The sequence below is a fragment of the Phaseolus vulgaris genome, chromosome 9, assembly GCF_051622355.1.
Source record: "Phaseolus vulgaris cultivar YP4 chromosome 9, ASM5162235v1, whole genome shotgun sequence".
Classification (NCBI taxonomy): domain Eukaryota; kingdom Viridiplantae; phylum Streptophyta; class Magnoliopsida; order Fabales; family Fabaceae; genus Phaseolus; species Phaseolus vulgaris.
The window spans coordinates 15,530,584-15,555,575 of NC_143506.1; the positions used below are offsets into that span (position 1 = coordinate 15,530,584).

General features: G+C 28.1%; 2 protein-coding genes across 3 annotated transcripts; both read left to right on the forward strand.

The window, feature by feature from the left end:
* The first annotated feature begins 3,973 nt into the window (after positions 1-3,973).
* Positions 3,974-6,617, forward strand: LOC137822005 (cytochrome P450 CYP72A616). The gene is made up of 5 exons (XM_068626878.2): positions 3,974-4,417; positions 4,517-4,737; positions 4,864-5,108; positions 5,568-5,934; positions 6,014-6,617. Exons 1-5 carry the CDS (start codon positions 4,141-4,143, stop codon positions 6,440-6,442), a joined length of 1,539 nt encoding a protein of 512 aa, XP_068482979.1. The 5' UTR covers positions 3,974-4,140; the 3' UTR covers positions 6,443-6,617.
* A 7,610-nt stretch (positions 6,618-14,227) lies between these two features.
* On the forward strand, positions 14,228-18,071 carry CKX7 (cytokinin oxidase 7). Of its 2 annotated transcripts, XM_068620880.1 has the most exons (4): positions 14,228-15,010; positions 15,112-15,390; positions 16,167-16,429; positions 17,582-18,071. In XM_068620880.1, the coding sequence occupies exons 1-4, from the start codon at positions 14,318-14,320 to the stop codon at positions 17,907-17,909; spliced, it is 1,563 nt and encodes a 520-aa protein (XP_068476981.1). In that variant the 5' UTR covers positions 14,228-14,317; the 3' UTR covers positions 17,910-18,071. The 2 variants fall into 2 exon arrangements, with proteins under 2 accessions (XP_068476981.1, XP_090151916.1); XM_090295790.1 differs by lacking the exon at positions 16,167-16,429 and having other exon boundaries at positions 14,235-15,010.
* The last annotated feature ends 6,921 nt before the right edge of the window (positions 18,072-24,992 follow it).

The window sequence follows — 24,992 nt, forward strand, 5'->3', positions numbered from 1 at the left end:
AAATTAATTTTTAATTAATATATAATTAGCGACCAAGGTTTTAACTGTCAACTATTTTATATTCTAAAATTGATAGCTTAAAAACCTTATTTGCTAATTAGATATTAATTAACTAATTATATACTAATTTAGAAACTAATATATAAATTTAAAAATTCATTTAAATACTGATAATTTTTTAATTTATAAAATAATATTTAATTTAATTAATATAATAATTAATTATTATTTTTTCTAATATTAATTTATGTTTAATGATTTTTTAATAATTTATAATGATGATGATCTAAAATATATGTATGGTCCAATTTCTCCATCTATTTTCTTAAAAAAATCATGTTGTCTAAAATAACATAAATTAAAATTTCAAAATATGATAAATAAATATACATGTATATTAATTAGAAATTTGATTATTTTGTTTCACTTATAAAATTTCGCAATTTTTCTAAACTTTTTTTTAACTCTCTACCTTCTCACTTATATTATAAATTCATCTCTCAGCTTTTATTTAATTATAAGTTGTAATTTTAAAGATAATAAATATTATGACCGTTTAAATTTTTAAGAAAGTTTTTTTTATATTTATAATTTTATTCTTCTTCTATAATTTACATAGTTTTCTTCATGCATGTGAAATTCGAACCAGATAAATTAATTTTTATTAGTATAAAATTATAATAATATGTTATATTTGTGAATTAGGATTTTTGAGAGCAAATCGGGATTTTCTTAACCTTATTAGGCTTTTTTTATGTTTTTTTTTATTGAAATTCTTGTTAAGTGAATAATGTATTTAAGTTGTTATAATTGGATAGGATATGTATGTTGTTAATGTTATTATAGTTTTAAAGTATTGATGTGGTGTTAATGGTTGATTTAAACTTGTTAAAAATAGCCTAATTGGTAAGAGAAAACTTGGGTAAGTTTTGGAAAGATTTTGAGTTGTTCATAATTTGGTTTTTAATATATTTTTACTTTATGGAGATAAAACAAAATTTTTACTAAAGAGAGAATAAGACATAAATGAACATTTTCTATGTATGATTTTTGCTTAATTGAAAATTAGTTTCTTAAATGACATTTCCTTGATGAGCTTTATATATATATATATATATATATATATATATATATATATATATATATATATATATATATATATTTAGTTTATATGTATTTAAGTTTGAGATATTTATATATATGTATATATATCACATGTATGAAGATATGTATGGAATAATGTGATGATAGTAAATAATATATGTTTATTATATTATCCTTTGCGATGGAGATATATAGGAATGTATGATTATGGGTTAGGTATTAAGCATAAAAATTATTAAAGAAATAAGATATCCTAACTTCACTAATCATCTAATTACATAAATAAAGACTATCAGGTGATGATAAAAAAATTGATTTTGAATGATATTATAATATAGTTGGTGCATTATATTATCCTCAAAATAAGGCAATTGAGGACATATTTCAAAATGATTTTAACAAGTTAGGTATTAGTAAAGTAGAGACATATGTAATATTAATATTCCAAAAGAAAAAAAAAAGTTGTGTGTACACACATTAGTTTTACAAATGTTAAATCTTATAATTTGATTTTTGAATGTGATTGTGGGTTAAAATGGGTTGTTTATATATATCCATAAGTTTTGCAAATAAATGTTCAATCTTATAATATTAGGGTAGAAAGTAAAATTATTTACAAGTTTCGGTACATTTGGAAAAAGTCGTGTTGGTGTAAGACGAATTCAACTTTGATAAGGTGAAATATTAAGGTCGTGTCATGGTAGGATGACTTTGGTTCAAAATTTTCACAGGAAAGGTTGTGTAGAGTCGACACAACTTTAATTAACATTTTGATCAAGGTTTAACTAAAGTCGTGCATGAGTGACACAACTTATTTAGTGTTAAATTTTTTTATAAGATAGTTTGTATTTGTTTTTTTGGTTGTATAATGAAAATACTTAAAAGGATGTTATATTTATTTAGGTTTTAATGTAATGTATATGATAAAGTGTTGAATTGTACTGATAAATATTTGAGATATTCATGAATTTGAAATTTAGAATGATTGATTTACTTATTTTATTTTATTTTATGTGTGTTATAGGAATACAAAATTTAAGGTGCCTAAATTATATGTACAAAATATGTTGTTAAAAAAAAAGGCTTAAGTAAAAGAAATAAACATGTTGTGTTAAATAATGATATTGAATTAAAATAAATACAAAAATGTTACAAATAAAAATATTTTATTTTTATATGGACATTATGATCTTTATTTTGATAATAAGAGATTTTTTTATTTATTTAAAATAGATTATCCATTTTATTATAACCTTTATGTTGTAAATATTGTAGACTATATGCAACCTCTATTGTAACCATTGTTTATTATATCTAACCTCTATTTACTATGTGTAAGCCCTCTTTACTTTATGCAACTAATATTTACTATAGGCAATCCATTTTCACTATATACAACCATAATTTTCTATACGCAACGCCTATTTACTATATGCTACCATTGATATACAACCTCTGTGTATAGGTTTGAACAACAATCACTTATAATCAATAACTTCCAATCGATAAGTCTCTCTTGCATCTCTAACAAAAACAAAAGCATGTCATTATATTTAAAAAGAATGCGAGTACTCAAATTTAATAAATAAAGCTATCTTTATAATGTAAGAAACAAGAAATCAAGAACTTAAACTTGTATAAACTATAAAGAAATCTGTAACAACTTACTTTTGTAATAAACATTGAAACTTTTTTAGTAAAGTATCTTTACTTTTACTTTTTAATATAATAATAAATATTTTTTTATAACTTAAAGTGCATCTTTCAGATTAGTACTTGACTTTTCGTTAAAAAAAATACGTAATTTTTTTATGCACGCACAAGTAGCATTTTTGATGGAATCCGACAAAATACTCTTGCTGGTTAAAGACATTAATTGAGATAATAGTTTATTCCCTTAAAAAAAAAATTAATGAAATTTGGGATTATGTAATCCGAAAGTTTTTTTAATTAGTTTATGGATTATATAATTTGAAAGTCTTTTCTATAAGATTAGTTTCTGGATTAGGTAATCCATCAATCTTTTTTTCATATGTGTGATTAGCTTCCGGATTACATATTTCACAGACTTATTTTAAATTTAAAAAAAATTCTGGATTTTATAAATTTAAAGAACACTTCTGAATTATGTATGGGGGTAGCGAAAAAAAAGGATAAAATGGTATTTTTACATTTAGTATGGGTGGCACAAAAGGTTGTATCTCATCTTCACATAGTAACCGTTGGATTGTAAGAATTATAAAAACTCCCTAAAATTTTCTATGGGTTGCTTCTGTTTGTGGCCCAACATAAAGTAAAAGACAAAATTACGGCTTCCAATGAATGGCCCCAGATTTAAGAGTCCAGACAAAAATAGTCAATCTGCATCCAATCAATTTAAAATTTTTCAAATTTTCAAAATGTGAAATTGAAAAATAGATTCTAGAAAGAAAAATCGGAATAGTTTTTCTACATTCCAGAAATAAAATTTCAAAAAACAAAATCCAATTGAAAAAAAAAATTCAGAAAAAAATTCTAAAACTCCAAATCTTAATCCAGAGTATACTATGTGGTCCACCCTCCATTCCTATCCAAAAGCTAAAAAAAAATATTTGTATCATTCAAAAACATTGAATGGAGGAAGCAATTGTTAAACAAAATTATGAATATAAATAGTTTGTCCAATGACAAATTAGTAAAAAAAAAAAGGTTACGAATAACTTGGTAAATAGTGATTAAGAGTAAGTGCATGAGTTGATATGAGGACACATGAATAATTCTAAATTTTTTTTACAACTGTTACTTACAAAATCATCAATGATATTAAAATAAAAACAAGAGTAGGTAGAGAAGCCGAATCCTTTATATTTAAAACATAAGTTTTGATTTTGGACGGTTTGAGTACATCTTTTTGGCCCATTCCCCTAGAAAGAATATGCTTTTGTAGAAAATTTTATTATTAGGCTTTTAAGTTTGATCCATAGTTTTATCAATCCTCAATTTCACCACTATTCTATCTCATTTCATTGTGGTAGAAATAGCCCTGAGTTTAGAACCATGGAAGATGGCATGTTGAAAACTATGGCATGGTGTTTTGCCTTGCTACTTTTCTATGTTATGATCAGATTTGTGAATATCATATGGTGGAGACCCAGAAATAGTGAGAAACTGTTGAGAAAGCAAGGGATCAGAGGATCTTCATACAAGTTTTTTACTGGAGACACTTCAGACATGAAACACTCTGTCCAAAAGGCATTATCAAAACCCATCTCCCTCCACCACCAAATCGTCCCTCGTGTCATCCCTTTTCTGCACAACATGGTTCAGCAACATGGTAAATTACTTTAGAAAACCATTTCTAACACGTTTCTTCTACTGAAATAAATTAGTTTTATTGCTTTTGCACTGAATGATCAATCAAATATACTTGTAGGAAATATTTCACTGTGCTGGTTTGGAAGAAGACCAAGACTCATAATAGCAGATGCAGAGCTTACACGATTGATTTTGACAAATAAGAATGGGCACTTTTTGAAGCCACCACGTAACCCTCTCATCAATTTTCTATCGTTGGGATTGTCTTCATTAGAAGGCGAAACTTGGACCAAACGCAGAAGGGTGGTAACATCAGCTTTCCACATTGAGAAGTTGAAGGTATCACAAACACTAATTTAGTTCATTGTTTTATTCAATTATCCAACCAAATAATTCAATCTTACACAATATCCTAGTGAAGATGATGCAAGAATCTTGCAAGCAATAATATGGTTTATGTTATAGACAATGGTGCCAGGCTTTTCAAGCAGCTGTTACAACATGATTCAGCGATGGGAAAAATATGTGGAAGCTGATGGATGGTATGAATTGAATGTTTGTTCAGAATTCGAAATTCTTACTGGTGATGTGATAGCTCGAACAGCCTTTGGAAGTAGCTATGCAGAGGGAAAGAAAATTTTTGAACTGCAAAAGGAGCAAGCAATCTTGGTCAACGAAGCCTTGAACACCGTCTATATCCCAGGTTTCAGGTACAATACATATACCATTATGTTTATTTATGCAAACTTAATAATACCTCATCAACAATCACAAGGATACATATTCATGATGAGTCTTTCAAAGCTTAATTTTCTGTAGCTAATTCGGTCAAAACAAAATATCACTTTTATTTACTTCAACACAGTTCCGTGACTGAATGCTTTGACTCTTCCACTTTGATAGCTACTTGAATTATAAACACTAAAATAACTAATAATTGCTTCAGTAATTATTGGAGTTGTATATTCGAAATTGACATTAATCAGTGGCTATTTTAATCACGATTTACGAATAGTTTATTTTCATGTATGTTTTTAGTTTTCAAACAATACCTTTATAGCAACTCTAAAGTCTAACATATGACACTTTAAGCTAAATATGAACTTCATAAAGATGTTTGGAGGATTTGAACTTACTTCACCTTTTATGATGGCATGTGAACCTGCTAGATTTTTACCAACTACAAAGAACAAGCGCAGGTACAACCTAGATATCCAAATCAAAGCTATATTAAGAGATATTATACAGAGGAAAGAGCAAGCAATGAAAGAGAATAAAGAAAAAGAGCATGATTTATTAAGTATACTACTACAGTGCAGAGAACAGACTAATTCTTTAACAACAGATGATGTTATTGAGGAATGCAAGTTGTTTTACTTTGCTGGCCAAGTGACCACGGCCAACCTACTTGCATGGACTATGATTGTTTTATCTATGCATCCAAATTGGCAAGAAAAGGCAAGAACAGAGGTGTTGGAGATTTTTGGCAAAACAAGTAGTGCACTTGACTATGAAGCCATTAATCACCTCAAGATAGTAAGTTCAATTACACAATCAATAATCATTAGCATGAAGTGAGAAAAAACATGATCCTGAAATGTTTCACTGTATGCAGGTGACAATGATATTGTATGAAGTATTGAGATTATATCCTCCTATAGTAGTCATTAACAAGTACAATTGGTGTGAAACAAGGGTAGGAAACATGTCCATTCCAGCAGGAGTTGAATTGAGTTTACCCTTGTTACTTCTTCATTATGACAGCAAGTACTGGGAGAAGCCTGAAGAGTTCAACCCAGGTAGATTTAATGAAGGGATTTCAAAAGCTTCAAAGGACCATGCTGCTTTCTATCCATTTGGTTGGGGCCCAAGAATTTGTCCTGGCCAAAACTTTGCCTTCTTAGAAGCAAAGATTGCTCTGGCTTTCATTCTTCAACATTTCTCTTTCCAACTCTCACCCTCTTATGCTCATGCTCCAACTGCTTCTCTTGGTCTTACTCTTCAGCCACAACATGGAGCTCCCATTATTATTCGTCCCACTTAGTCTCCAATAACACCACTTCTCCAATAATATATGGAGCTGCTACATCATTCTCTTCAAATAACCTCTTGTTTCTTTCTCTCATTCTCTTTAAATGTAAAGGTTAAACATGTTGAGGATTCTAAGTTGAACAAAAATAATACTTCATCATCTTATATAATTAAGGATAATTTTCTCATTATAATTCGGTTATAATCCTATAAACTAATTTTAGAGTAAAAAAAATAATTAGTTGTTATACTGACTAAATTAGAGACCATTTTTATAAACTAAAAACAAATTGGTTTCTAAATTAGTTTTTATTATTGTTAAATAGTTTATAAATTGGTATCTAATTAGCTATTAAGATTTTAACTACCAATTATTTAGATTCTAAATTTGGTAGCAAAAAGTTTGATAACTAATTATATACCAATTTAGAAATTATTTAACAATAATATAAACTAATTTAGAAATAAAAAAAAATTAGTCTCTAAAATGTCTCTAATTTAATTACTATAATAACTAATTATTTTTTGTCTTTAAAATTAATTTTTATTTCATAATTTTTTACATTGGATTGTAAGTCGATTTTAGGATTTAGAGTTTAAAATTGAAGGTTAAGATGAGTTATATTACATAAATGAACAATCATATAAATGTATAGAGAAAAAAATTTGGATGCCCAAGAGAATTGATGATGAATGGATGACAACAAGAAAAAAAAAAAGTAATATTTGTAACATAGAAACCCATTTAGTAGACTTTTGGGTTTGCTTATCAATTTGAGAATCCATCTCACGTGAAGAGAATAAATAATATGCTTAACTTTTGTAAAAGATACCTATGGTCCTCTCTTTATCTATTTCTCTTATAAAAATAGTTACCTATATTAGAATAACTGTATTGACTAAAATCTAAATAAATAAAAATATGCTAATTATGTAAGAAACGAAATCTTAAAACTGGAAATCTACTTTGTTACTCTCTCTTCTAAAAAGAAATATTTACTATAGATAACATGAAGTGCCTGGTTCAATTTAGATTATACCCTCAAATAACTTTTGATGAATAATTTGTATTATTATCAAATTAAAAAAAATACTTTTTAATTTAAATTAGTCTTTAAATTTTATAAAATAAAATAAAATTTTACAAACAGGTTTTGTTTAAGTTTTTTTATGAAAGTTATTTATAAATATATTTTTTTCTAAGCAATAAAACAAACAATATATATATATATATAAATGATTTTTTTTGCTAAATAAATTTTGATTTGCAAGTTGATGAAAGTCACCTCCAATTTATCTAGTAAAAATAGTTGAATGGAAATTAACTTAAATATTGAAGTTAGGTGCAATTTTTAGAAAATATAACAACTTGTTATATTTTCCATGTGGGGCTTCCTTTTCCTCTTGGCATATAACGTTTTTTTTTCAATATATAATACTTTCGGGACACTATAATAAAAACATGAAATAAAAATCTATTTTAAAGATAAAAAATAATTAATTATTATAATAACTAAATTAGAGATATTTTAGAAATTAAAAAAATATTTATAAATTAGCTTCTATTATTGTTAAATGGTTTTTAAATTGATATCTAATTAACAATCAAGATTTTAGTTATAAATTATTTAGTTTATAAATTTGGTAGTAAAAATCTTGATTGCTAATTAAATAGAAATAAAAAAATTTAGTTTTTAAAATAATTTCTAATTTAGTCACTATAACAACTAATTACTTTTTGTCACTAAAAATTAATTTTTTTTTATGATTTTTTTTAGTGAAATTTTATTTTGTAATCCCCTACTTTTACTTTTTTTTTATATTTTTTTCCCATAAATATCTACTGCAATTTTTTTACCAAAAGAAATTTGCTGGGATGTTTATTTTATGAAAAAGAATTGGGTGAAGGACCCATATTACGGACGGTGCTACTTTTGCCTATCACAATCATACAATTATGTATAAAGCCTTTTTTTCATGAAATGTCCCTGAAAATGACTTAAAAAACTCGTATAAAGAATGTGGTGTGTGTGTGGATGGTATTGAGGAAAAGAATATTAAAGAACTAAATCAAGTTCCGTAAATAAAAAAATGGTAAAAATAACCTTTTTAGTTCGTATACTGAATTTAACGTTGAAACGTTTTTAATATTTTAAAAAAATTACTTTATTTATGATTTGTTAACTCTATATAAACAACCAAAAATTATTGAAATAGTCTCAACTTTCAATTTATATACTAGTCACTATAGTTATTTTTATAAAATTTTCAATAAATTCATTTAGATTATTGAACATAGAAGATGATATAATAAATTCATAAATCTAACTGATATTCCTCTTCTCGGTAAACTCTCATATCATATTATATTATGAAATTTAACTGATATTCCTTTTTTTTTTTAAACTCTCATATTATATTATGAAAGTAAACTTTAAATTTAACTTAATTTTATAAAATTAGTTTTGGAAAATGAAGTTTACATTTTGCTGAAACCTTACTTTACAAACCGATTTTGTAAGGTTAAAGTCCATTTCTTCTTTTAAGACAGAATAAAAGTCTTTTAGAGTCTATCATAAAGAGAGTTTGTTGGACTATATGACTCGCTATTAGATCACCCATAAATATATTGTCTCACGCACGACTTAGTCCTCAACGTGAAGGCAAACAATATAAATCTCCAAAAAATAACATAAAAAATGGACTTAAAAACTGTAATACAATTTGTTCAAAAATGAGATGAACACATGGTGTTAAAAAATTGATAAAAATGAGATGAAGAGGTCACAATATCATATGGAAACAATATAAATCTCCAAAAAATAACATAGAAAAATGGAGTTACAAATGCAAAAGAGAAGAACAAAAATAACGTTAACAAACTTTAATAACATAGAAAAAAATAAACTTAAAAACTAGAATACCAATTGATAAAAATGAGATGAAGAAATGAAAATATCAGAAAGTCATAATACAAACTCAACATAAATTAGATAAACAAACAACATTAAAATAATGGAATACCAAGTCATAAAAATCATATGAAAAAATCACAATATCATATACAAACAATATAAATCTACAAAGAATAACATAAAAAAAGTTGTAATACAAACTCAATAGAAATGAAATGAACATATGACGTTAAAAAAGTAGAACACGAATGATAAAAATTATATAAATCTCCACAAAACAACGTATAGAAATGGAGTACAAATGCAAATAAGAATATCAAAAATAACATTAATAAACTTTAATAACATGGAAAAATGAACTTAAAAACCTTAATACAAAGTGATAAAAATAAAAATATCAGAAAGTCAACATAAATGAGATAAACACATGACCTTAAAAAACTGGAGGATGAACTAATAAAAATGAGATGAAGAAATCACAATACAAATGAAAAAACAATATAAAAGTTACCTAGTTCATGGAGAATGAAAAGAACAAAATTGACATGAAATGAATGAATGACTCAGTACAACACCATATATATAGTGAAATATCATCGTCATTACCATTTCAAAAGCAAGCGCCAATTATATAGATGTCTAATATTGTTATTGGAAAAAACAACTTTTGAATATGTCATCTTCACAGTTGCCGAAATTGTGAAAAACAATAAGGATAGTTCGTAGAGCTCTGTAGAGAGGAGAGAAGAGTGAGGGTTTCAAAGAGAATATTAGAGTTTGAGAGAGATGAGAGGCATGATGAGTTCGGAGAGAGAAAAAACGAAGTGAGCATGAAAGAGAAAAATCGTACCTTTAAAAATCGTTATGTAACGTGTTTTGAATTGTCCACGTGGTGTGTTTTTATTAGTGAACACTTTATTATTTTTTTGTATTAAACTATTTTAAAAATTCATGGACATGAACAATTGGTACTTGTTATTACAATTTTTTTTCCTTATACCTACATTAATAACTTCTAGTATTTCTAAATGTACGTTCAAAAAATCAAAAAGGGGATTATTTGGCATTGACTTGTATAATAAAAATAATCAATAATTACAAGTGAATATATCTTCAAACTTTTGAAAGATAAATTATACTAAAACATATCCAAGGAACAAAGCTAAACAAATTGAAATTTTTAGTAACTAAATGCTACTTCACTTAACTCAAAGATAAATAGTTTTGTAATTGAGTATTCTACAATTAATCATGACTTGTGTGGTGGATATGAAGAATTCTTTTGGATCGACATGGCTAAGTGACAAAGGTAGAAAAGAAGAAAGATGTATAGGGAAATGTGAAATATTAAAATAGGTACCTATGATTCTATAAAGACTAACAAATCATAGCATGAAGCAATAGGTGTGCATATATCTATTTTGATCATACACGAGTACGACAAATTGCAAAACAAAAGGCACTTATTTAAGAAGACATATAGGAAACAAAAGATAAGTTGAGAGTTGAGTTAAAAGTTTGAGTGGAAAGCATGCATCAATAGATCGAACCTGACGTGACTGAGATCCTTTAAGAATATCAAACATGCCTCATATTACATCACAACTCAATCTTTGGAACGTGCTAAATCATATAACTTGCTTAGCTCCCATGTTAAGTGCAGATAAGAACACACGTTAATTCGAGAAGACAACAAAACTCATGAAAATGTGAAATTGCATTTAATCATATCAATGCTTCAAATGAATATGTGAAAGCACAAGCACACAATATAAACTAATATTGATGTCATTTGTAATCACCAGCACTAGAATTGGTGTGATCTTAATTTTATTTTATGTTGGATCCATGTAGCCCACACTTTTTTCGATTGTGGGTAACCATTTTTTTCAAGAAATGGCATAATGAGTTGAGTTCAGGTCATAATAAGGGTTTTGATTTGCGAAACTTAGCTTATATGAAAGACAAAGAGATCAAATATTAAAACAATTCCACAGCACAAGAGTGCTGTATGCGCAGGCGCATAACCTTTTATTTGAAACCGAATTGATTTTGTCTCTATCTTTTCTCAGCTATTTATTAAAATCCAGATAAGATAGAAGAGTACACTTTATTTAATTCCAAAAAGTTCATATATTGTATCATTAGCTAGCAATGCCATATTTTAATAACACCCTCTTAATATCTTTTCGTATTTGTAGTAAAAAATTATTAAAATATATTTTTGTCAATTTTTGTTTATATAATATGAAGTGTGGATTAGGATGTTGATGGATGAAGTGGATTAGGAGGTCTAAAATCTTACTAAAAATAAAAATCAATTTTATAAGACAAAAACATATTTAGTTCTTAAAAAAATATAATTTTTTTAATTGATGAGTTATATATTAGAAGTAGTGTGTATCTTCTATCAGAATTAATAATATATGAAAAGACATGACACTATACAAAATATATTTATGTGATAGACACGTTACAAAATGTTATTTGAGAAAAATAAAAAATTAACATATAATTGTTTAACATATGTGATGAGCATATATTTATTCACACAATAGCCTTAATCATAGATTATTGGACTATAATAATAAATAAATATATTATTTTAATTAATATTCATATAATTGGGTTTATTTGGGTCTTAACTATTATCTTTGGTAATTTTGTGTTTTTAGGGTAAATTATCTGAAGCATCTACCTTTGTGAATGGGTCAAACATGCAAAAGTCCAAGTTGCTTCTTTTGAATCAAAACAGAAAACAAATTCTGAGGGGAAGAAAGAGAAAATAAAAGCTACAAGATTCCAGAAACAAAATTAACAAATCTTCTGCAAAATAAAAAGAAAAGATTAATCTTTAGAGAACCTGTGAAGAATTCAATGGTGGAAGAACTAGGGATCAACCGCTTTTTATTTAGTATTTTAATCTCTTGTATATTTTTTGCACAACTATCTCAAACCCCCTTTTCATCTTTATTGTTATTGCTAACTTTTATTGCTTGCCGATAGATTTTAAACCCTGATCAACTGATTTTACTATTGGATTCGTTGAAAGACGACTTGGAATCATCTTACCACAATTATACTATCATCTCTCTAGTGTTAGACAAGTTTACGCTAGATTCATATTAATTTGACAGCAAAACGAATATGAAAAGCTGAATACCACATTGAAGCCATTGTGTTAATGACATATGTGCTTTGTGCGTAGATGTAAAAGTTCTTGGGAAATTTTAGTTTTGGGTGTTACTGTGGATTAAACCTGATACGTTATTCAAAGACTACAGTAACAGAAAAAAGAAATTAATAAAGAGTAAAATAATTAAAAAATATGCATTCGGGCAGACAACATGGCCTTGATTGATAATTGATTACAAACATCGTAACAGGATTTCAATAATTGATATGGTAATTGATTACAGCTTGATACTAGGAGTAATTGGAGTGTGACCTAATTTCTTATCTAAAAACAATAAATATGTGGATTTAATATTCTTTTTTATTTATTTTTCTTCTTCTTACACTTGCAATCTTAACATTAGTTTACATAAAAGTAGTATTAAATTTAATTTCTTCCTTACTTCTTGCCATGTCACACAACTTGAGAGCCTTCACCTAATTTTCTGCTCATTCCACCATTAAACAGATGGCATTGATGCAGTTCCCTTTTACATTCTTTCAAAAACATATCATTATAGTTTGTCTTTATAACTTATTCTATGGTATGCTTTATTAAATAGGTCAATACTATTATCTCTAAATAAATTAATGAATTTAACTAAACTTTTAAGCATTAATTCGCATATAATTTACACTATTATTAATGTTGCATTATATCATATATATTTAAATAAGCTACATTACTAAATTAAAAAAAATGTTAAATGATATTGTACTAGTATGGTCGACCGACATACATGCTGACGTGGCTCGGTCTCCTGACCGAACTAGTTGAGATACACGCGGACGGCCTGACCGACTGACACATATAATCATTAACACTCAAACCAAGGTCAATGAAGCTAAACTACCAAGAATTAGGTAATGTATTATGATCCATTCCACTAATCAGAACCAATGAGACAAACTCATTAAAATAATATAAATAACACACATTCCAATGAACAAGATACGTCATTATTACTGAACACCTACCCGAGTACCTAACACCCTTTCCTGACTTCAGTGTCAGATTGTCTTTTGCAGGTACCTCCTCCATTTGACATTCACCCAAGATAGAGAATCGAAGGAGTAGCACGAAGACGAAAAGAACCCCAATGAAACCCTAGCAACCTGCTCAAAGGAAGGAGGAAGGAGGAAGACGGAGATTTCAATAGTTCTCTATGTTCATATAGTTTTAATAAATTAAAAGTAAATCTTAACACACGATTTGTTTAACGAATAATTTTACAACATATCGGATAAATTTACCTGACTAATTTCCATTTTGAGTGAGTAACTTTTCTCCATTGCAATGATTGTAGATAATGACGATATATGAAGGATAGTGGAGTCAAATAACATGCATTTTGGCATTGAATAATGTTTATATTACACTCTTTACTCTTTTTGATTATTTTATTTGTCATGGGATGAGATATAGTAATTGTTCGTCAACAGTTTACAAAAGAAGCTGAGTGGAAGTGCATGAAACTGGATTCACACTATAACATCTCAGGGAATAATATAATAATAACTCAGGAATTCAAAAACTTGCACAAGTGGCAGACAATTGATGTGGAAGGGATCATAGCGTCAACGGAATATTGAAAGGGGTAAATGACGTCATAATTCTAATGAATCCAAAAAAACCCACTAGTGCTTTTTTAATTATTATTAAGAAATTCCAAATAAATCCAAATCAGCCACTATTTAATGCCGAACTTCACCTGGAAGAAGAAACAGCAGAAGAACTACACTCATCAGCTTATGCAAATTTTGTTTCCTCACAACAAATAACTTCCTCAGTGCCCAAGATGCTAGCTTATTTGGAACACTTCGTTCACGAAAAAGATGCTGAATCGAGGCAAGACGACGAAGTTGCCAGCCTCTCCAGGGCGCTTGAACTTCAAGCCAGTATCGACGAATTGGGTCCAGCCGGAATCGCTAGTAAGGATTTCGGCGGCATAAAGTCCGTCAAACCCTTGGCCATGATCAGGCCTTCCTCGGCCGTTGATGTGGCCAGAGTGGTGAAAGCCGTGGCGGCGTCTCCGAGTCTGACGGTGGCGGCGCGGGGGAACGGGCACTCGGTGAACGGGCAGGCCATGGCGGAGAAGGGACTGGTCCTCGACATGCGTGCCTTGGAGGAGCCTTTTGAGATTCTCTGGATAGAAGGCACGGCCTACTTGGAAGTTTCGGGAGGGGCATTATGGGAAGACGTTCTTAAACGCTGCGTTTCGGAGGTTGGACTGGCCCCGAGGTCGTGGACGGATTATCTCGGTTTAACAGTTGGTGGAACGCTGTCCTACGCAGGCGTCAGCGGCCAAACCTTCCGTTACGGTCCTCAGACATCCAACGTAACGGAATTGGAAGTTGTAACAGGCAAAGGCGAAACGCTGTGCTGCTCCCTGACACAAAACTCTGAACTTTTCTTTGGTGCGCTCGGTGGCTTAGGACAGTTCGGTATTATTACAAGGGCCAGGGTGGTTCTCCAACAGGCTCCAGAAATGGTGGAAAAAAATTTACTTATTATTCATTTTAACCACTCCGTTACACTTTATGTTTACTTTTTTTTAAAAAAAAATTTGTTTGGTGTGAGTTGATTAATTAGGTGAGGTGGATAAGAGTGGTTTACTCTGAATTTGAGGAGTATGCTGGCGATGCAGAGTTGCTGGTGGAGGAAGTAGAGGAATGTTTTGATTACGTGGAAGGGTTCGTTCTGGTGAACAGTGATGACCCGGCCAATGGATGGCCCACCGTGCCATTGGAACCGGAACAGGTGTTCGACCCGGTTCATATTCCTTCCACTGCTGGCCCTGTTTTGTATTGCTTGGAGCTGGGTCTTCACTATGGTAACGCGGATCATCCTTACCGTTCCCGTGTTGATATGGTAAGTAACTAACTAATATCCTCTTTTCGTTATTTTCTGATCTGCTGTATGCGGGTTCCTTGTTGATGGAATAGGCTTAGCAGTAGCCATTTCTGATAGTTGAGAGGGCCCCCCAGAGTTTTGACCTAGGTGGTTGCTAAGTGGTTCTGTGGTTAAAAGCATGCACAACAACCATAGAGTACTGTTATAGGTGGGGCCTGTGTAAAAAGTCAATGTAAGCTGAGTTAACCATCACTGACTCGCACATGAAATTTAGCAACGGAGGGGAGTGTTGGTTAAGATCCAGAAAGCATGTGTTTTGTCCGGGGGTTTGTGGTTCTAATCCTTTTTGTTTAGGAATGTTATGATTATAAATTTGTCTCACAAGCTGAAGGTGAAATGGTTGCTGAAAACTGACGATACCGCAATGATGTATCTTCCATTGGATTTTCTGACGAAGAATATAAAAAAGCACTACCACCATAGTTTAAATTACCGTAGGAACCGAGTGTACTTCACCTGTGGGTATTGTCCCATTGTGGCTAAAATGGTAATGTAACATCACTAGCTGCTCCATAGCGCTGATCATTGAGATCTCGCTGACGTTTGGGTCCCCACACTTCCACAAATAGCCAAAAACCCATCATTTTCTGGAATATCAAAATGTCAATTACTATATCATCCCTTAAATACAGTACAATACACTAAATCCAACTCAATATTCCATCTTGGGTATGCGTTATGTTGTTGTTGCGTTGCTCTAACTAAAACTAATTCACCACTTAACTCCGCTGTAGGATGTGGATCGATTGCTCGGACGGCTGCGATTCATTCAGGGTCTCAAGTTCCAGACGGATGTGACCTACACAGAGTTTTTGCTACGTGTAAAGCGTGTGGAGGAGGACGCAAAAGCCAGCGGCACCTGGGATGCACCTCACCCTTGGCTCAACCTCTTTGTATCCAAGTCCAACATTGTTGATTTTGATCGTGAGGTGTTCAAGAAGATTCTCAAGGACGGGGTCGATGGCCCCATTTTAGTCTACCCTCTCTTGCGAACCAAGTACGTTCCTGCTTCCCTTCCTACCCCTTCATCACCTACACTATATATATTCACAAACAATTTCATATTTAGTTACATAAAAACAACCTTTACTCCGTTATTTTTGTATATCCTAAAAGGCTTGGGATTGAACTGAACGTAAGATCATGATGAGGTGATGAGATGAGTGATTGAGAGGACGAAAATATTCAAAGGTTCTTATGCAAAACACGTGCGAAGGACATGGACCAGGTCCCACCGTGTGACATTTGGCCACGAAAATCAATAACTTGAGCCCTTCTTTCTTTAATTTTGCACGATATGTGTGATGTGTGAGTTTGCTGAACCGTGATTCAAACAGGGTGGTTAAGATTTTGAGGGTGAGTATCAAATATTTGTTACTACTTGAGGTCAGCCATAATGGGACCCTAGAGGTAACCATCAACTGTACCATATTTTGGTCGTCAATAGGAAATCATAAGCTCTTCATTGTCATGGTTGTACCATCTTACTCTCTGCTTGTCCGTACCCTATGACACTCCTTCTTCTTGTCTCGATGATGCATACGTTTTTCCCGTATCATCCACCCTTAGTTTGTTGTTGTTGCAGCCCTGTTAGGTTGCCGAATAAGCAAGCTATACACCTGTACGGATGTACCTCTGCATGGAGCAAAGATACAGTGGGGCCCGCCTGAAACAATCCTGCCTTTTTTATTTGAATTTTTTTCTGAACGATGTATTCATCTGTTGCATCAAGAATGTGTATGTATTCTTGTGGCTGATCTGAGAGGGTAAAATGGGAAGTGTAAATTGAAATATCAATTGATTCCAAGCAGTGTAGCTATCATGGTGAGTGTTACTAATAGACAGTGATTCCGGAATTGTATGGGTTCTATATAGGAGATTTAAAGTTTGATGGGGCTCTTGGTGGGGGAGGAATTTGGTTCTTCGATCGAGGGTCCCCATGAACAATCTGGGTGGGGATTAGTAGGATGCATAATCATAGGTTGAAGTCAATTGACCTCATGCATTAATTGAGCATACAAATTTATTTATGTATGTTGTCTAAATATACTACTCTTATGTATGTTGTCTAAATATTGATTTCAACAGAGAGGAAGAGCAATAACAAAAAAATTATGGCCTTTTTGTCATTGTTTTTGAAATGAAACAGGTGGGATAATCGTCACTCAGTGGTGGTGCCTGACAGTGACATCTTCTACATAGTAGCGTTGCTCCGATTCAGCCCACCACCTCCAAAGGGTCCACCAGCTGAACTCTTGGTGGCGCAAAATAATGAGATTATTCAATTCTGCACAAGCAGAGGCCTTGATTTCAAGCTATACTTTCCCAATTACCAGTCACGGGAGGATTGGATGAAACACTTTGGGAAACAATGGAGCAGATTTGTGGAACGAAAGGCCAGTTTTGATCCCATGGCTATCCTTGCACCAGGACAGAGAATTTTCTCCAGAACCTCTCAACCTCCTTCTATCCCATAACTAGATATCATTTACTGATACTTGTCATCACTGTAATTTGTAACCTTCTTTCCCTTTATTATTTTTCTTCTTTACTTTAATTTGGTGGCAGTGTATTGTTATGGAAAATATGTAGGGCAGATTATTTTGGAGTTTGGTATTTGACGCAGGTATTAATGATTTGATGGTCGATCAGATTACATATATATAAAGTACCAAAAAAAAGATGAAAAGTATAATGTGGGTGATGCATGAGACGTAAATGCAAAGCTTAATTGGTTAGCGTCATTTTCATGTTAGCTATTATGTGAAGGAAATTAGCAAAGTAGCAAAGTGCAATTGTGAACCAGTCCTTTTTCCTTTGGTCCAGTAGGAATTTTCTCTTGGAGAACCTTTAACAATCATCAATATGGACCGTCCACATATATATATGCATGCCTCTTATTTGGGACAATTTTAACTGATGTTGATGTTTCACTTCCAACCTTTTGTCTCTCCTTAATTTGTTCCCTCCATCACACGCTTTTTAGATATATATACCATAATTACGTTTTCTCTTCCCACAAAGTAATTAATATATAGTATCATTTTAAATCACATTTACCTAGCATCTTTGCATAATAAAACTACACAATTTCATAAATAAACCTTCAAATGCACTATCAACAATAAATATTTATTATTTCCTTATATCATTAAAAAACACTTTACCCATTTGCGTTTGGATGGAATATTTTAAGCTTTAAAATGTTTGAAATTTAAATTTTTTTATCTTTAAAATGTTGTGTTACAATAAACCAAATCAATTTTCTTAAGTTTAAATCTATATTTAGGTAATATAATATACTACATAAAAATATATTTAAAAATATTAGTTATTTTTAAATAGAAAATCGTTACAATATTTAATATAAAATAATTATTAATAATTAAAATATATATCAACAATTTTCAATCAAACTTTTTACATCGATATTAATATATAAGAGATAGAAGAGACGCAAAGAAAGGAAAAAAAAATGTATTTCCAGTCCCTACAAAATATCTAAATAGGCTTGTTTTTTATTGTGATCTAAAAAGAATTTACATTTAGCCTGTCTGAAATTCAACATTCTTTTTTAATCTTATGTTACACTGATTAAGCGAGTGATTTAAAAAAAATTATATATTACATGTTATTTACCTATTGTAAAATATATATTCTGGAGAAAAATTAATATTGAAAAACATAATTCACATTATGAGGGATGAAAACAAAAAAAAATATTGTGCAAAGATTAAAACCCAAATTAATGATTTTGTTAGGATTAAAAATAATGTCTTCAAATTTTACAATGACAAGAAATAAAGGAAACAAAATATTGGTGTTTATAGGACTTTCACAAATATTTCAACACTTTACGTTATTTCTCTCTTTTTTACTTCATGTTGACCCGTGCAACACACGGGAATATTTTAAATATTTAATATTTAAATGATAATATTATAATAATAAATTTATACATGAGGTATAGTCAATTACAATTATAAATCAAAATTATATGAATTATTAGTAAATAATTTAAAAATATATCAAATGGATAAAAATAAAAGTATTATGACTCAAATTAAAAATAAGTGTTTGACCTTAACTTTTGTTTATTTCCATAGCAAAGCAAAAAGATATTGTGAAGTTATCACTAATATTTTTTTCAGTAATAACTTTGGCACTAATAACATTCTTCCCCAAGTGAATTACTTGTAATCTTGTTTCATTGCAAAGTCCATTGGCTTGATCAATATTCCTTAGAAGTATTATTGGAACTCCAACTTTTAATTTAACACAATGATTAGAAATTCCCAAGCATTTGATATTATTTAAAAATTCAGTCGTAAACCACTTAGCTTGAACATTTTTTTTCATCAGACTGGCAAGGGGTGTTTGAACTTAACTAACTAACTTCTTCTCCGGGATTAAAGATAAAATGAACTCATTCACTTCGTCCACACATTCTATAGTAGGACATAGTATTGCACCATCATCAAAAAATCCATCAGAGTAAGATTCTACATGTAGCCTAGATAAACAAATTTAACCAAGTGTAATAAAGGTTGTTCAACATGTAGAATTAAAGTGTCTTTTAGTATTTCAATAGTTACTTATCTCAACTCATTTAAGTCCATATCTCAATCAACAAACTCTTTTATTTCTTTTGTAGTTTGCATTGATTTCTCACTGCTTAATTTCATATATTCTCTGTAAGTTTCAAGACTTTGCAATGTTTCCATAATTTCACGTAGTATCTTCATCCATTTTTTTACAATTGTCAATATTGTCTAAAATCTTCTCAACAGTGTAAAATCTTCTCAACTGAATTCCTGAAGCAAGGTTGTTGGCCTCTATAATGGCATCAGTACATTTTTTATCATCTTCTAATAGTCTCATCGCATAACAAGCCTCTTTGTATGTTTAGGAATTTTATTGATTTTCGATTTTTATTTAAGAATGACATTATAAAATTTGTGGATTTTATTTATTTCAGATTTTGAATAATTTAAAAAATTAATTTATTTTATATTTTCATTTATGTAGAACATTAAATTATTTAGATTTGGTATTTATTTTAGATTATTATTTAAGTAGGAATGTTAAAAAATTATGGATTAATATTTATTTAAGATTTTGAAATTTTATAAATTTTATTTATTTAATATTTTTTTAAATTAAAAATAAAGTAATTTAAGATTTTTATTTATTTAAAATTTTGAAAAACTTATAAATTTTATTTATTATACTATTATGACAGTATGTGCTATATTATTTTATTATTACTATTATTTTATTATTATTATTATTATTATTATTTTATTTACCTATATCTATACCGTAATTAATTTACCTATACCTATAGCTTTATTTTTCAATTTTTTCTGAATACCAATACACATATTTATACATATACATAAATATTACACATACCAATACACATCATAATCATAATCATAACCATAACAATTGTCATTTCAATCAATTTCAATTCAAATGTCCATTCATACACTGCTTATTTAATATTTCATATTTAATTTAATATTTAATCTAACTGATTTTAATTATTTAATTTATTTAATTCTTTAATATTTATATTTATATCTTTATATTTATTTATTTCTTTTATATCTTTATCTTTATATTTAATATTCATTTAATTTAAAATTTATTTGTTTTTTTATTTATTATTATATGATTGTGCAAATTTTTTTTATTTATTATACTATTGTGCTAAGATAATATGTAGTAAGAGATTATTATTTTTATTATTACTATTATTAATATTTTACTATTATTATTATTATTATTATTATTATTATTATTATTATTATTATTATTATTATTATTATTATTATTATTATTATTATAAAAGAAAGACTTTACGTATAAAATAGTTGACATAATAATTATTTACAAATATGTTTGACATTTATAAATTTTGAATTATTTTTTATTAAATTAAATAAATTATAATAGTCCAATAGAATAATTATAAAATAATATACTGAAATAAAAAATACAAAATAACATTTAAATTACATAACTTTAGCATCTAGGTTAACAAAACTTCATAATTAAACAAATATAAACGGAATTAATTTTCTCTAGTGAAAATTGCAATAATTTCCAAAATTAATTTTCTACGGTGAAGATTACAATAATTTCCAAATGCTCCATGTACTATTTAATTAAATTGTTCCTAAAAAATAATAGAATTATATTCATCTCTTAGCAAGTAAGTACGTCCAGTACATTTATATCAGGTTTAATATATCTTATAGTACTTCAATGTTAGTGTAAAATAAATAATATTAATATAAAATTAAAATTAAATACATTAAATTAAATTGAATGAATAAAATGTATGTTTCTTTATTTTTTATGAATCTTATTTCAGATTTTTATTTAAGTAAAGCATTAAATCATTTAGATTTTATATTTATTTTACATTTTTATTTAAGTAGAGAATAAAATAAATTAGGATCTTTATTTATTTAAAAATTTGAAAATTTTAGAAATTTAATTAATTTAAATGTTTAGTTAATAATGACATTAAATAATTTAGGATATGTATTTAGTTAAAATTTGAATAATTTATAAATTTTATTGATTTTTTATTTTTATTTAAGAATGACATTATAAATTTTTAGATTTTTTTATTTTAGATTTTGAATAATTTAGAAATTTAATTTTTTTCATATTTTTATTTAAGTAAAATTTAGATTTGGTATTTATTTTAGATTATTATTTAAGTAGGAAAGTTAAAAAATTATGAATTTATATTTATTTAAGATTTTGAAAATTTTATAAATTTTATTCATTTAATATTTTTATATATTAAAAATAAATTAATTTAAGATTTTGTATTTATTTAAAATTTTGAAAAACTTATAAGTTTTATTTATTTAAAATTTTATTTATTATACATTGTGCTACGAGATTATTATTTTTATTATTACTATTATTAATATTTTTACTTTTTTTATTATTATTACTATTGTTATTTTTTATTTTACACTGTGTGTAATTATGTTATCTATACCTATAGCTTTATTTTACAATTTTTTCTAAATACCAATACACATTAATAATCACTGTCATTTCAATTCAAATATCCATTCATACCCCTCCTTATTTAATATTTCATATTTAATCTAATTGATTTTAGTTATTTAATATTTATATTTAAATTTATTTTTATATCTTGATATTTAATATTTATTTATTTATTTTAAATTTTTCCTTTATATTTAATATTCATTTGTTGACTACTGTAATTAAATTTGTTTCCATAGACAAAATCCTAAACGCATACATAAAAGATTATACTGTGAGTACTTTCAGAAATAGAAAAAAAATGACGAAGTAATTACCTTAAACAACTATAAGAATCAAAAACTAATTATTACATTATTTTAAAGTAAACATTAAATTATAATTTCATATTATTATAAGTATAATTTCTGTACATGTATTTTAAAAGTATAGATTATTAACATGTGTATTTCTATATTTTTTTATCATTATTTTATATCTTTATTTTTTTTATTACTATCATATGTGTATTTTTATTTTTATTTTTTAAAGCCTAAATCCTAAACTAAAATACATAATACACAAATTAATTTTATCATTTCTTTAATTCTATTAAAAAAATTGATTTTTTAATGTGTTTATTTAATGAAATAATTACTTAATATTTAATGAAAAATGAATGCGGCCCTAATATTTCTATAATCAGAACGAACTTCTATTTTATTATTATTGTATTGTACATATTAAAAATAATTACAATAAAAAAAATTCTTATATATAAGTATAGGTATAAATGTTATGAAATTATTATTAAATTATATACTTCAATAAAATTAATATTATATGTATAAATAGTATAAGAATCAGAAAATAATTATTACATTATTTTATTGTAAACCTTAAATTATAATTTCATATTATAATTTTATTGCCAAATTAAAATCAAACACACAACTTCAAACCAAAAAGAACGAAACTTAAAATAGTAAAAGAAACGAAACATTGTCTTAGCAAAAATATATTGTCAAATTAGATTTAGAAAAAAAAAATATTGAGTATTATAACACTAACAATACCCTAATATTATTAGGGATTATCCTGGCCTCAAAGATCAACTTATTACCTTTGTGAAATACATGAATTTGACAGAACTCTCTCCATCCATACCCGAATTTTATCGAAGGCTTCGGAGGTGTTCTTATGAGATCTTTGTAATTTACTTCACTTTTATGGAGGTAGGATGTGTGGTTGTAGTTTGACATAGTATAAGAACACACTAAAATAAGAGAATTGTTAGAATGCAAAAGACCAGAGAAAAAAAATAAAAGAATGGTATTAATAATGATATTGGAATTGCAATTGAAGTCTGCACAGTCAAAATCTACTTCAGACGTAATGAGAATATATGAATCAGAAAGATAATTAATGATTTTGGAATTGTAAATTTAGAAAATCTGAAAAATTAAATATTTGAAGAGTAATAATAATAATAATATTGGAATTGAAAATAAGTGTGCAGCAGAAGTCAGAAAAATAATATATAAATCAGAAAGTAATTATCAGGTTTAGGGTAACTCATATTTTTCGTGAAGGGAATGCGTGTGCTGATAAGTTGGCTAATTTAGGATTTATTCATAGAGAATCTTTTTATTGGTATAATAGACTCCCAGCTAGTCTGTTCTTAGAATTCTTTATGAATAGGTATAATCTACCTATGTATCGTTTGTGTTAACATATGGGTTTTGGTCTAGTCCCCCCATATTTTTGTATTTTTATTTTTATTTTTTTTTTTAATAATATTTTTTTTTTCATGTGATGGCAGATGATTGTTGTTTCTTGAGGTGTCAGCTGAGATGTCAAGTTGCATAGTGATGCCTAACACGAAAACTTTATAAAAAAAAAATCAGAAAGTAATTAAAAATCTTGGAATTGTAAATTTTGAAAATATAAAAGAATAAATAATAATAATAATTAAAATAATAATAAAATGAAAGCTAATAATACACCAACACATTCACCTCTTAAACCTTTTCAAACTTTAATCAAAAGCACAAAACTGGATTGAAAACCTGCAGATGAAATGGTTGAAAAAAAAGTATGAGATAAACAGAAAAACAAATGAGATGAAAAATTTAAAATATCAAAAGCAAGAAATAAATAGAAATTTCATGAACATATGTCTTACAAAACTGGAACACAACTGGTACAAATGAAAAAGAGCAAAAGAGATGTACAGAATGAGTAACAATCTTGAACAGAAAATACAAAAAGAAAAATGCAATAGAAAACTCTTGAGATAAAAGAGATGTACAAAATGAGCAAGAATCTTGAACAAAAAAATACAAAAAAAAAACTGCAATAGAAAACACAGAAAACACTTGAGAAAAAAGAGATGTACAGAATGAAAGAATCTTGAACAGAAAATAAATAAAAAAACTGCATCAAAAAACACTTGAGAAAAAAAAACATAAAAGAGATGAAGAGGATTGGTAAAAAAGATAAAAGCAAGACACTTTGATAAGAAAATCCTAGAAAATGCG